This window comes from Zootoca vivipara, chromosome 1 (assembly GCF_963506605.1).
Source record: "Zootoca vivipara chromosome 1, rZooViv1.1, whole genome shotgun sequence".
In the NCBI taxonomy this organism is placed as follows: Eukaryota; Metazoa; Chordata; class Lepidosauria; order Squamata; family Lacertidae; genus Zootoca; species Zootoca vivipara.
In genome coordinates, this window is record NC_083276.1 from 87,083,577 (window position 1) to 87,096,301 (window position 12,725).

At 46.7% G+C, this 12,725-nt stretch overlaps 1 protein-coding gene across 2 annotated transcripts in view; it reads left to right on the forward strand.

Annotated features, from left to right (window-relative positions):
- The first annotated feature begins 703 nt into the window (after nucleotides 1–703).
- IGFBP5 (insulin like growth factor binding protein 5) overlaps nucleotides 704–12,725 on the forward strand; it is a 39,688-nt gene continuing 27,666 nt past the window's right edge. For both annotated transcript variants that reach the window (XR_009558115.1, XM_035128162.2), the window contains exon 1: nucleotides 704–1,810. Coding sequence is in view for 1 of the 2 variants with exons in the window: in XM_035128162.2 (XP_034984053.1) it covers nucleotides 1,459–1,810 (352 nt within the window). In the remaining variant the exon portion in view is untranslated. The remainder of the gene's footprint in view (nucleotides 1,811–12,725) is intronic.

Here is a 12,725-nt window from a genome sequence, read left to right on the forward strand (position 1 = left end):
ACTCTTTGGCATGGAGCAGACAAGGGTGATTAAGGTGATGGGAGGTTCCAGAAGGCAACACTTGCATAGTGAGTGTTGCCGGCTGAGCAGAAACGATGCCTGCCTGGCTACCGTTCAGCAATCACCAGGTAAAGATTTTTTGACAGGGTCTGCTAGGCAGCAGCAATTCCATACTGAGCTGCTGTTAAGTGCACAGGAGCAGGGATCAATAAAAAAGTTGGCAACTCCACATGTACCCTTGTGCAGAGCTACTCAGATTTGAAGCCCCACTGAGGCTTGCTCCCAAATCATGGTGTGCACACATGATTATAGCCTTGGGCATTTAATAAAACAAAAACAAGACATCAATTTCGCCCAGAAACTCTGACCTTTTTCCTCTCTTCCCTGCAGTCTGGAGCATAGAGAACTTTATTCCTTCTTGTCCGGTATAAATGAGGCAATTGGATGCCTTTGGGGTGGTGGTGTGTGTGTGTGTGTGTGTGTGTGTGTGTGTGTCTGCGAACAATAATGTTGCTGATCATTGCCAAGGGCTTTGGAAGCCTAGAAGTCAGAAGCTGCAGAGCCCACCCCCACACACATTTGGAGTGTGCACTGATCTTGCCCTGGTTCCTGGCACCCATTCAGGCTGAGGTGTCATTGGGATCTCAGATTGCAGCGAGGGGCTGGCAGGCAGCCAGGGCCAGTCTATTTAAAAGACATGCCTGCTCGGCACTATTCAGTCTCTTTAGAAACTTCTCCAGGGGAAAAGTGTTGGGAGATCTACAAAGTGGATTTTTTTTCCCTTCTTTTTTTCCCCCCTCCTCCCTCTTTCGTTCTCTTTCTACTGCCGACTTTGTAGAAATCCTCCAACTTTTACAGAAAACCTCTTTGTTGTTCTTAACCCAATCTAGGAAGAGGAGGATAAGGGGGGAGGAAAAAAATTGCAGCCAGTCCCATGCTAAATCTCTTCTTGACAAAGCCCAGCTCTACCTGCTTTAATGCTACTTCTCTCCAGGCGTTTTTTCATTTGCTGCAGATAATATCAGGACAGTCGAAAAGAAGCTGATTCCCTTCTCTGCTTCCTCCCCAGCCTCTCTTGCAGACGTTGCTTTTTTGAGTGAAGCCTGTGGATTATTATTATTATTTTTATACCTCTCGGTGTGCAGCTTCACCAAAGCTCTCCTGGCTCTTCTCTCCCCCCCCCTCCTTGACTCCCCAACCCACCCTCCCCATTTCCAACCTGTTGCATGCGTAATTCTTGCAACTGCAGATTTTGACAGCCAGGTTTTGTTTTTTGCATTCCGATCCTGAATCGTTTCTGAGTGGAAAAGCTCTTTTGGAATCTAAGGAAGGAGACGCTTCTTTTTTCTTCTTTTTTGGCAAAAGATTATTTTCCTCTTTTTTTTAATAGAACATTTATTTTTGCAAAAGAAATAAAAAGAGGACAATCGATATTGCCTTGGGTGCCTGCCACGCTGCATGCCTGCCTGTGCCTTGAAGATGCTGGTGACCCAAGTTTTGCTCCTGTGCCTCTGCCTGGGGCTGTCCCAAGGGCTGGGCTCCTTTGTGCATTGTGAACTTTGCGATGAAAAAGCCCTTTCCATGTGCCCTCCCAGCCCAGTGGGCTGCGAGTTGGTGAAGGAGCCCGGCTGTGGATGCTGCATGACCTGCGCCCTGGCTGAAGGGCAGTCTTGCGGGGTGTACACCGAGCGCTGCGCCCAGGGCATGCGCTGCCTGCCGCGCCAGGGTGAGGAGAAGCCCTTGCATGCCCTGTTGCACGGCCGAGGGGTCTGCCTCAACGAGAAGAGCTACAGGGAGCAAGCCAAGAACGGTGAGTCCTGCCCCTGGGCCTTGGCTCTCGAGGGGGGGGTCACGGGGCACCTCTTCATTTCGCTCCACTCTCTTGCCTCTGCACATCCCCGTCCACCGCCTGCCATGCTCTCTATGCGCCCTCTGAACATCTTTCCCTGCTGTCTCCTTGGAAGCACCACCTATCCCATCAGGTCACCTTTCCAATCCGATTACGCCCAGGTCACCCCCACCCCACCCCACTCACTTGCACCTCCCTTACCTTCCATGACACATAAACCTGTGCAACCTCCACGGTGCTGCCCTATGTTCCTCCCTCGCAGCGCATCTTAACCTTGCTTCACCTGCAAGTGTGTTTTCCTTCTTTGCCCAACTCTCACCTGGTCACTCTCCCCCTCCCCAAGCCTGGGCTTCTTATCTCCCATTGCATAACTTTCCCCCCATCCTTATTATTATATGCCTGGTTTCTCACTCAGATGAATTTTCCACCTCACCTGTTGCCTCATCGACCATCTCTTCACACCACCACCTTTCACACTCCCACCTCCTCCTTTGGTCCTTCCACAATCCTGTCACATTTTACTAGCAGTCTATCTTCTCTGGGTTTATTTTTAATGCTCTGCATCTATGTGGCAAGAGCACTCCAACAGAAACACCCTATCAAGTCCCATTCAGTTCAGGCTCCATACCTTGTGAGTGACTCCATACATTCTCTGTCCAAACTTGAGAGCGGCTTTTTCCTTGTGATGCATCTGAATGTTTTGATGGGACATAGAAAGGAGCAGGTGCGATACAGTAACAAAACAAAAATGCCAAAGAAAAGAATACTTTTGAACAGGGAACTTTGATACAGTATACGTTTTAAGGGGGTGAAGAAGCCAGCATTTCCTAACCTGTATTCCATTTGAGCCATTTCTTCTTTTTTGCACACCTGGATGCAAAAGAGAACATTCTCTCTCCCAAAACAGCCACTGATTTGCCCCCCTCCTCTTTCCATCTTCTGCACACAAAAACCCAAAAAACACATACTGTACTAGGCATCTGCTTTCTGCCAGCATGCCTGTTGCATCCATACAGTGAAGATTTGCAGTTACAACTTCTCCTTCCCAACACCCCATAAATCTTCCTGCTTTTATGACACCTCCCCCCTCTCCCCCCAACACAGAGCCGTTGCCTTTTCCTGCTGCTGCTGCTGCTTGAAAGCATTTGCTGGCTTTGGGTTGTCATCTCATCCAGCGGAGTGAAAATATCCTTAAGAAAACAAAAACAAGTTTCCAAAATGTCAGGTGCTTCATTTGGAAGAGGTGAAAGGCGAAGGCATTTTGCTTGGATCGTTCCATAAAGTGGAACTAGTCTGTTAGGGGGGAGGAGGAGGAGGAGGAGGAGGAGGAGGAGGAGGAGGAGGAGGAGGAGGAGGAGGAGGAGGAGGAGGAGATACGACTTGATTTCCTGTCTTGGAACCCAGTAAACTCTGTAACAATCCACTCACACTAAAACTATGTGGAATATCCCCATTGCACGTCATCTACAGTGCGTGTGTGTGTGTGTGTGTGTGTGTGTGTGTGTGTGTGTGTGTGGTCAGTAATACGAACAATATGGTTCAGTGCAAATACGGCAGCGTGCAGAGCAATACACTCTGCTCTTCCTTTTGGAGTTGCAACAGTGCCACTTACAGACAGATGAGACCAGCAACAGTTTGACTTTTTCATTTAGTCTGAACGTGCCTGAGCGTTTCTCTCTTTCCATCCCCCTTTCTCACCCCTCCCCCTTCTCTCACGCTTTCGGATCCAGCTGTACAGCAGGTGCTCCAAAATTGTCTGTAAGAGGAATAGCCAACTTCTGAATTCTTGGGGGCCACTCTGCTCTTCAGACAGCAGTCCTGAGGCTCAAAAGTATGTAGCTTGATGCACAAATAAACCAAACAGGGTTGAATCTAAATGTGGCCTCTCCCTCTCATGCATGCAGCCATTATATCATTATTTTTGTTTCCTGGGGAGGGGGGAGGGCTAAAGTCCTCCTTGATCTCCTGGAGACCAGCAAGGAAGCATGATGATTGGTGGGTCGTGACCATTCTACAAGTTTATAGCAGGACATTCCTAGTCAATAAGAATGGACTACTGCTTTAAAAAAACTTTTCTTAAAAGTAACTTAAGGTTTCTTGCAAATTTTATCTCAGTTGCACTTTCCAACTCTAAAAAAGTGGGGTGGAATCAAAAGGAGATGGAGAGAAAAAGGGAGAGAGAGACCTAAAAATGGCAGCTCAACTACTACCAGTAGATTGGCCATGAACCTATTTATTAGGCTGATGGAGGCTGGTAGGTTAAAAGGGTGACAGTTTTTGAGGACTTTGGAGTCAGAAGGTGGACTCTGATCAGAAGCAGACCTTTGTTAGTTCTCAGTAAAATCAGTACTATTTTTCTGGAAAAAGAAGTGCCAGAACTCACTATGAACGCCTCCCTTGTTCTCTTATAATGGCAATGGCACCTAGCTGAGAGGTGCCAGAACTGAGTTCTGGTGAGTTCTGGTTGGGGGAAAAAGCCCCAAGTAACATTATCAGGAACTGTTGGCATGACTGCTAAACTGTATTCTTGCCGTTAAAAGTTTCAGACATGGTGGATGCTGTGGATCCTAGGTGTGTGTCGTACTGCAGAAGTGTTGCTCTAGCACTCTGATGGGGCTGCAATGACATTTCCTTGCTGTCCACCTCATTCCTGTTTCCAAAACCTGCCAGTGAATATCTAGGGGCCTCGTTTTGCTCCTTAGTTAAACTTTGATCCAATAATGTAAAAAGCAGCCGTTGAAAATAACACCAAAGTCACCTTTTTCTGGAGATGGGCATGTGCTGGGAACAGATGACTTGCAGGCATAACTTTATGCCTGCAGGAGCTTCATATATATACCGTATATATACAGGAATTTCTGAGGGCAAGACATAGGGAAAATAAAAGCTCTTGGCACCAGAACAGTAGAGTGTGAGAACGGAGAAGTATATTTTCATAGGCATGTTTCTAAGCAACTGGTGAAAAGGAAAAATGAAGTTTGACTTGAACTTGAAGGCTTCTGCCAGGTTGGCCAGAAATCCAAGGAGCAATTGCTTAGGAAGCCAGTCCCGGCAATGACCAAAATTGGCCCAGAGCTGGAAACTGAAGAGAGTGGGGGGAAGTCAGGCCTGTATACAATAAATTAAGCACTGGTGGGGAGAGATGGTTGATTCTTCCCTGATCTTAAATGTTATTCTGCCCTTATTGGTTTTAAAGTGGGGTTTCCTCTCTCTCTCTCTCTCTCCCCTGACTTTTTCCTCTTCAAGATAGGCTACAATAGCCTAGTAGACAGCCTTTTGGAAACAGGGGCTAATCTCTATACCTCTGCTTGTCCATGCCCACTGATAAAATTGCATGACTGCCAAGTCAGGTAGAGTGAAGCAGTGGTCAAGCCCACTGAAAGTGCCTGCTCATTCTAATTGTCACTGCATGCCATGGGATGCTGTTGTTAATTACCCACATACCTGGTCCAGGGTACTGCAGCATCCTGTGCCCAAGGCAACTTGACCGCTTACATCCTGAGTGCCCAAACTGAACCGCATGCTCAACGTCTGCCAGCCATTAAACAGCAACCTTACCTGCAGCTGCTTTCCGCTATGATGCTTTTCTTTAGTTATTTATTTTTTGGCCAGCCATTTCCCAGCTGCCTTTCTGATCATTTGGTTATATGCTTAATGCTTATGCTTCCACCATCTGTAAGCATCCAGTCATAGGAGCAGTCATAGGGAGCTCCCATATGCCAGGTCAGACCATTGATCTATCTAGCTCTGTATTGTCTATACCAGGCACCCGAAAACTTCAGCCCTCCAGATGTTTTGGACTACAATCCCCAACATCCCTGACCACTAGTCCTGTTAGCTAGGGATCATGGGAGTTGTAGGCCAAAACATCTGGAGGGCCGCAGTTTGGGGGTGCCTGGTCTATACCGACTGGCTGTGACTTTCTAAGATTTCAGATGGAGGTCTCTCTCAGCCCTACTTGGAGAGGTGAACCTTCCTGCATACAAAGCAGGTGCTCTGAGCCTTTTCTCCCAAAGTAGACAGGTAGGCGCTGGCAGGCTGCAGAATGAGGTTGGTGGGGCAGAGTCCTTCCGGAAAGGCATGCAGCAGAAAGATCATAGGGCCCATTCTTCCTGAGACCAAACCAAATCGGAATGTGTGTGTGTGTGTGTGTGTGTTCATATAATTGAATACTTATCCATGTTCTGTTTTGTTTCAAAAGCCTTTCCTGCATGCAGAACATTGGCAGATAAAGGAGGAAGACTGAGTTATACTCCTTCTTCCTGATATGTTAGCCTTTGTGGTTCTTCTTTTAAGATGGGAGAGCATTCAATCATTTGATTCCCCTACCTGTCTTTTGAATGGTAAACTAACCTGCTGGAAGTTCTTGAGAAGGGCATCCAGTCATCTCATTCCCTGCCAGCTTTTTGAAGTAGTGTAATTCCCACCGAGCTTCCTTGTGTCATTCCAATGAACACATTGCTAACCTCAGACACCAGCCACACCCTCACAACCCTACCTGAGTAATGAAGGCTTTCAGAGTAATATCCAGCTGCCACAGAAGCATCCCCTGGTGGCCACATGCAGAAACAACAGCGGCATTGTAGAAAATAATGACTAACAGAAAAGACGGGTTGTGTGATAACAATTATATCATTGGTGTGATTTCCTAAGGAACCAAGCAACAGGAACAAAATGGCCAAGTTATTTTCCATTTTTATTTCTCAATTAAAGTCAATGATTTTGAGAATAGAATGCCAGCAGATATACTTCCCGGTCACTGCGAAAATATGGTAGTCATTTGGGGTGAACAGGCTACTGGATATTTGCATGCCTAGTTCAGAAACCTACAGCTAACCAACATGGATTCCTTTTTTCTCAAAGAGGCCAATGAAATCACCTACGAAGAGTAAATGGGAGATATTGTTTATTATTCATGCCAGCACCACACATATATTCCTAGGATCAGTATATCCTTCATATACAGATGAGTGGTCATATTCCTAGCAAACATTTGAATCATAGAATTGTAGAGTTGGAAGGGACCCCAAGGGACATCTAGTCCAACCCCCTGCAATGCAGGAATCTCCTCTAAAGCATCCTTGACGGATAGCCATCCAACCTCTGCTTAAAAGCTTCCTAGGAAGGAGAGTCCACCACCTCCCAAGGGAGACTTTGGCCATGTGGCTTACTTGCAGGGGAATTGATGCAACAGTGAAGAAATGAAATGGCAATCATATTTAATATGGCTGTTCCGGATTTATCCTTTTTTTATTTTAGAAATATGACCACTTTTTTCCACCACTTTTTTTCCTCACCACATCACACAGGCGTTTTTATTTTTCTGAGAGAAGGCAATTAGCAGCCCACTCTTTCCTAGGCATGTTTCTCCACCAGAAGACCCACTGTGGACTCCTTTTGCACATTACATTTCCCCCTCTTTTTTATTAATTGCTATTTAATGCAACACAAAAGTGACACTCATTCACGTATAATTTTCCAGACAATTTGCACATTACATTTTTCATATATGCATGCACATCAAAAGAGGAGGGACTGTCGCTCTGGGCCTGAGTACATCCTTGGCATGTAGAAGGTCACTTGGTCAGTTAATTCTCTCCCTGCTCCCTGCATCTTCACCCAAGGGTTGGAAAGGGGCCTGCCTGTATCCTTGGAGAGGTCACTCTAGCCTCAGAATAGACCGTGTAGAGTTAGAGGGATCTGACTCATCCTTTGCTCAAGACTCCATGCCACACCTTCCGACTTCACGTATTTGGCGCCTGAGATGTGTGAAGCATCCCAGAGAGGAATAGGACTCATGATTTGATAAGCATGCAAGGGATTGCAGAGTTCAAGGGGCCCAATTAGTGTTTGCTACCCAGATCCCCAAACCCAATGGAAGGTAACACATTTCCTAGAACTCACATGAAAGAAGAAGTACTTCTTCACACAATGCATAGTAAAACTATGACATTTGCTCCCACAAGAGTGGGGATGGTTGCCAACTTGGATGGCTTTGGACAAATCCATGGGACTAGTTTCAATTCCCTGATTCCATTAGTGGAAGCAGGATGCTGGACCAGGTGATCTTTCGGCCAGATCCAGCCCGGCATGTCCTCCAATATTTATCTGATGAAAATAGGGACGTCCTAAGGAAAAGTGGAGGGACGCGGGTGGCACATCAAAGTGCAAGTAGATAAATAGGTACCGCTACAGCGGGAAGGTAAACAGCGTTTCCGTGTGCTGCTCTGGTTTGCCAGAAGCGGCTTTGTCATGCTGGCCACATGACCTGGAAGCTGTACGCCGGCTCCCTCGGCCAATAGAGCGAGATGAGCGCCGCAACCCCAGAGTCGGTCACGACTGGACCTAATGGTCAGGGGTCCCTTTACCTTTTCAAGGAAAAGTGGGACATTCCAGGATCAAATCAGAAACCTGGATGGCTGTAAATCCAGAACTGTCCCTGGAAAATAGGGCACTTGGAGGGTCTGGCAGGGGTCTTCTAATGTTCTTATGTTGCTCCAAAGTTCTCTGTTCTTCCCTTCCCTCATGCATGTTTTAAAAAATATGAGCTGAAGTAATGAGGAATGAGTTGATAAACTACTGATAGGCTTTCTTATGAGACCATGAGCCAATGACAGCTGTTACTAGGGAGGAGAGAGTCTCGGAGGCTGGATTTTTTAAAAAAAAAAAGTTTTTGCTGTATCAGCTTTCACAAGACAGGAGAGAAGCGTCGACTTGAGCTTAAGTTTCCTGCGGCTAGTAGTAGATTTAATATTTTATCATTCCTTTGACATGCTTTCCCTTGCACTCCCCACTCAAATGAGTTTAACATGGGGTTGGGTATATAACAGACACACAACAGCTGCAGCAGGGTGTCTGGGATATAAAAGGGGGGCAGGTGCACAGCTAGGAATGGAGGAGGGAGGCCCTGGGTGAACTGGGGTTAGGGGGGGTGAGGGTTGGGGCAAGGGTCATGGGAGCAGCCAGCTGTGTGTGCCTTTGACAATTGCCAGGATGCGCTGTCCTTCCCAGGGTGTAACTGGCAACCCTTGATGAACCGTTCTCTCCCTCTCTTCCTTTCTCTGCATGAAGCCAAGACAACATTAAAAAAAACCCTCCAGACTGTTAAAGCCAAGGCTAGTAGCAACAGGTCTGTGGCTTGCTCAGAAACTGGAAAAACGCCATTCTTTTTTCTTGCCCCCCCCCCCATCTACAGGGATAGGGGGAAAGGGTGGGAGGAGAGCAACATGTTTAAACTGTCAGGTCCAAGCAAGAAAGCTGAGTTTCTGTGAACTTTGGGGGAGACGGCAGAGTGCTCCAGAGGGAAAAGGTGGCATGTGGATTTTGAAGTGGGAATGGGTTTAAGGGAGAGAAGCAAGTCAAACTCCAGAGAAACTCAGATTTGCAAAAAGGGTGTGTGTTGGGGGAAAAAAGAGTACAGGAAGCTTGCTTTCTGAAGTCAGTTTACCTTTTCATCTAACCTGGCTTTATCTCCTCTGGCTGGCTTTGACTGGGGTTGAGCAGAGGACTTTTACATCACCTTCTGTCTGATCCTTTTTCTCTTGAGAAGCCAGGGTTTGGACCTGGGATCTTCCTGATTGTCTCTACCACTGAGCCATGGCCCCCTCCTGAGAGGAAGGATCTGTACAATGGAGGCAGAATTTTATCCACAAAACTTATCAGTCAAAATTAGCTTATTCATGTGTTGGATTTTACATGCATAACGCTGATTCTAACATCACACATACATAAGGCTGTATTCTAACATCACACCCCCAAAGGAACATCAAGAGTCATTGGAGACAGGATAGGAATGAGCACATTGCTCCCTTCCATATATGGCCAGTATTATCTGTCATGGCCCCACACATGTATAGTGTTTACTGAATTGAAGCTGAGTATCATTTGTCCATGTGCTTTATGTTTGATGCCCCACCCATCATTTGTATGAAGATGTGTCCCAATTTTCCACATATGATAACATGCTGTCCTAGGTTGTATTTTTCTGCATTATTATTATTATTATTATTATTATTATTATTATTCAGATTGGGGTTGATCTGATGGTTAGGAGTGGCTGCTTGGGGTCCTGGCTTAGTGCAGAACCTTAGAAGACTAGTTGGCCATCATCAGAGGTTTCCCAGTCCCATAGTTTCATGATTGCTGCTATCATTACTGTGATTCTGTCATTCTGCCTGAACAAACTGAGATTCACTATTTCTCTTTGCAGAAGTTGTGATTAGCAAAAGTTTTTTTTTAAAAAAAAAACACCAACAGCAAAAGGCTAGGTGAGATTCCCTGAAACCCAGCAGTGTCCATGCAGCAGTGAACCTGATCAGCTTTGCTTTATAGCAGTGATCGCTCTGGCAGAAGAGTTCAAGTCAAGGGTTTTGGTGACCAGGTTCCTTTCCGGCTCTTGAAGCAGCTCCTGTAGCTCTCCCTTTAAAAGCAGTCTTATCTACAGCAATTAGCAGCTGATAATGCTCGACTCCATGCTCTGAAAAGCCTCACTGCTGATTCCTACAGATCAAACCTCTGCCAGAAGAGCAGGCCAGGCTGTTTGTTTTTCTGGATACAGTAGTTATTGAAGGTGGCATAAGGAGGCAGAGGTGTCAGGTTCAGCCAGCAAAGGCAGACCTAGAAGATGTCTAATGCTCTTCCATTGCAAAAAAATAAATAAAAATGTGAGGGTCCCCACCTGCCTTAGGGGCCTTCTGGGTCAATTCTAGACCTTTGGGGGTACTCTTTGGCCTCATGGTTACCACTGGATAACAGAAAAGCATACCAGAGTTGTTCTATATGGCCAACGGACTGAATAGCAGGCTCTTAGGGTGGGCAGGCTTGCTGCTCTCTCCCCCCCCCCCAATCACCAATTTCCTTGCTGGCAGCAGTCTTCTTCCAGAATTAATTGCTGATCAAAGTGATATGGCCTTGAAGAAAAAAAGGAAGAAATTGAGTAATTTCTCATTTTTCAATTTCCTCTCCTAACCTGTCAGAATATTGCCTTTTTCACTTGCCAGAGAGAGAGAGAGAAAGTCTGCATTTCACAAATTTATTTTATTGCACTGCACTGCATTGTATTTCTATCCCACCGTTTCCTGCATGGAACTCAGGGTGGTGTACATGGTTTTCTTTTCCCTGTGGTATCCTCACAACAACCCTGTGAGGTAGGTTAGGCTAAGAGACAGTAACCTGGCCCACAGTCACTGGCTCTCCTAATGTGGAGAGCAAGGCTAGATCAGCTCTTGGCTTTTAAAGTAACTCTGCCACCACCCCAAAAGAAAGAACATCACCAGCAACCCTGTCTAATTTTTTTTTTTAGAAATTGTTTTTTTCCCCTTTGCTCTTGCATAAACCTTGGGGTTTCCCTAAGCCAAATGTGGGGAACCTTTGGGCCTCAGGATGCTTGGCCCATTGGCCATGCTTGCTGGTGCTGATGGGAGTTGCAGTTCATCAACAGACCTAAGCCTTCCCTTTTGTGCCTGGATGGTGTTGTTCTGGATACATACCAAATCAGCAATTGGAGAAGGCATTCACTATTGGTGTAAGTACCGGTAGGATCTGCCCACCAACATACTGCAAAAGTTCACTCTCCAAGGCTCCCCAATTTGCATCTGGATCCTCCAGTTTTGTGTATGCAACCTGCAGGTGTTTGCATGTGCAAATAGACTTTCCAAAGGATGCAGGTGTTGGTGGGTGGCTTGAGAATTTAACCCATTAGGAACTGGACTCCATTAGACAACCCCTCCCACCTACCCACTGTGTGTTTTATTTTGATTCTTTCTTTTCCTTCGGTTATATCTTGCCTTTTTTTCTGTCATGCAGCCCAAAGTGGTGTTCCCAAGGGGTCACCCATCCAAGTACTGACTTTAGCAAGATTCAGTACTATGTCCCTGCAAACCATCTCCCCACCCATAATAGCAGCTACAGAGAGGGAAGGATTAAACAGGATTAGACAGGATCACAACAGAGTGGGAGGAAATTAACCCCCTTTCCCCCTTGTGCCATTTTGCTGATTAAAATCCCCCCCTCCGAAGCTGCTGTTTACACTAGGAGGGACGACTGCTTCCAGGTGTCACTTGGGTACCAATAAATGTTTCTCTGTAGGCTAAACACTAACTTTGGTATCGAGTGTTGACAGGATTAGACTTCCCTTCTTCAGCACCAGTTAAGGGGCCCTGAAGCACAGTGTGTGTCATGATGCTGGTTGCTTCCTCACGAGTAAGCAGCTCTAAACCCCGTGCTTGGTTTTTACAGGGTTTATTTATATACATATGTACAAGACAGAGCATCAAAAGGCATGACTGTACTATTCTGATTCAGAATCTGGAAGCACCTCCCATCGTGACTTCCGCCAACACAGCCCACTGGGCACCCTAAACTGCCTCCACTGTCCCCTTCTCTGTAGGGGTGAAGGCGCTGGCTGAGCGCCCTCTCCGCTAGAGCTGCCCAGCTGAGGGACCTATGCTGTATCTTCTGGAGCCTCCCCTTCGAGAATGTTTTGTCCGCCCCCTGCAGCCCTCCCTCTGGAAACCTAGCCCTCTCAACATCCCCAAGGGTCTGCACCTCCTCCTGAGCCCTAGTACCACCTTCCGGAGGAAGTTGCCAAACTCTAGGCTCTGGGGCTCCGGGTTCATCTGAGAGCCTTCGTCCCGATCTCCTGGGCTCTCCGCTGACCCCTAGTGGTCCCCTGACAGTGTGGGGGGTGTTTTAATGGAGACCCTAAACACAGATCTCCCACATCATGTCTAGCTTGGTTGGGTCCTGCATGAGTGTGGTCTTGGTCAGTCCCTCGGATGGGAAGCAATTGCAGGTGAGATCAGTTAAAAATCCATCGCAAAACATGGAAATCCAATCATGCCTGTTTCCCGGCTGCCATGTGAACTGTTCAAGGTGC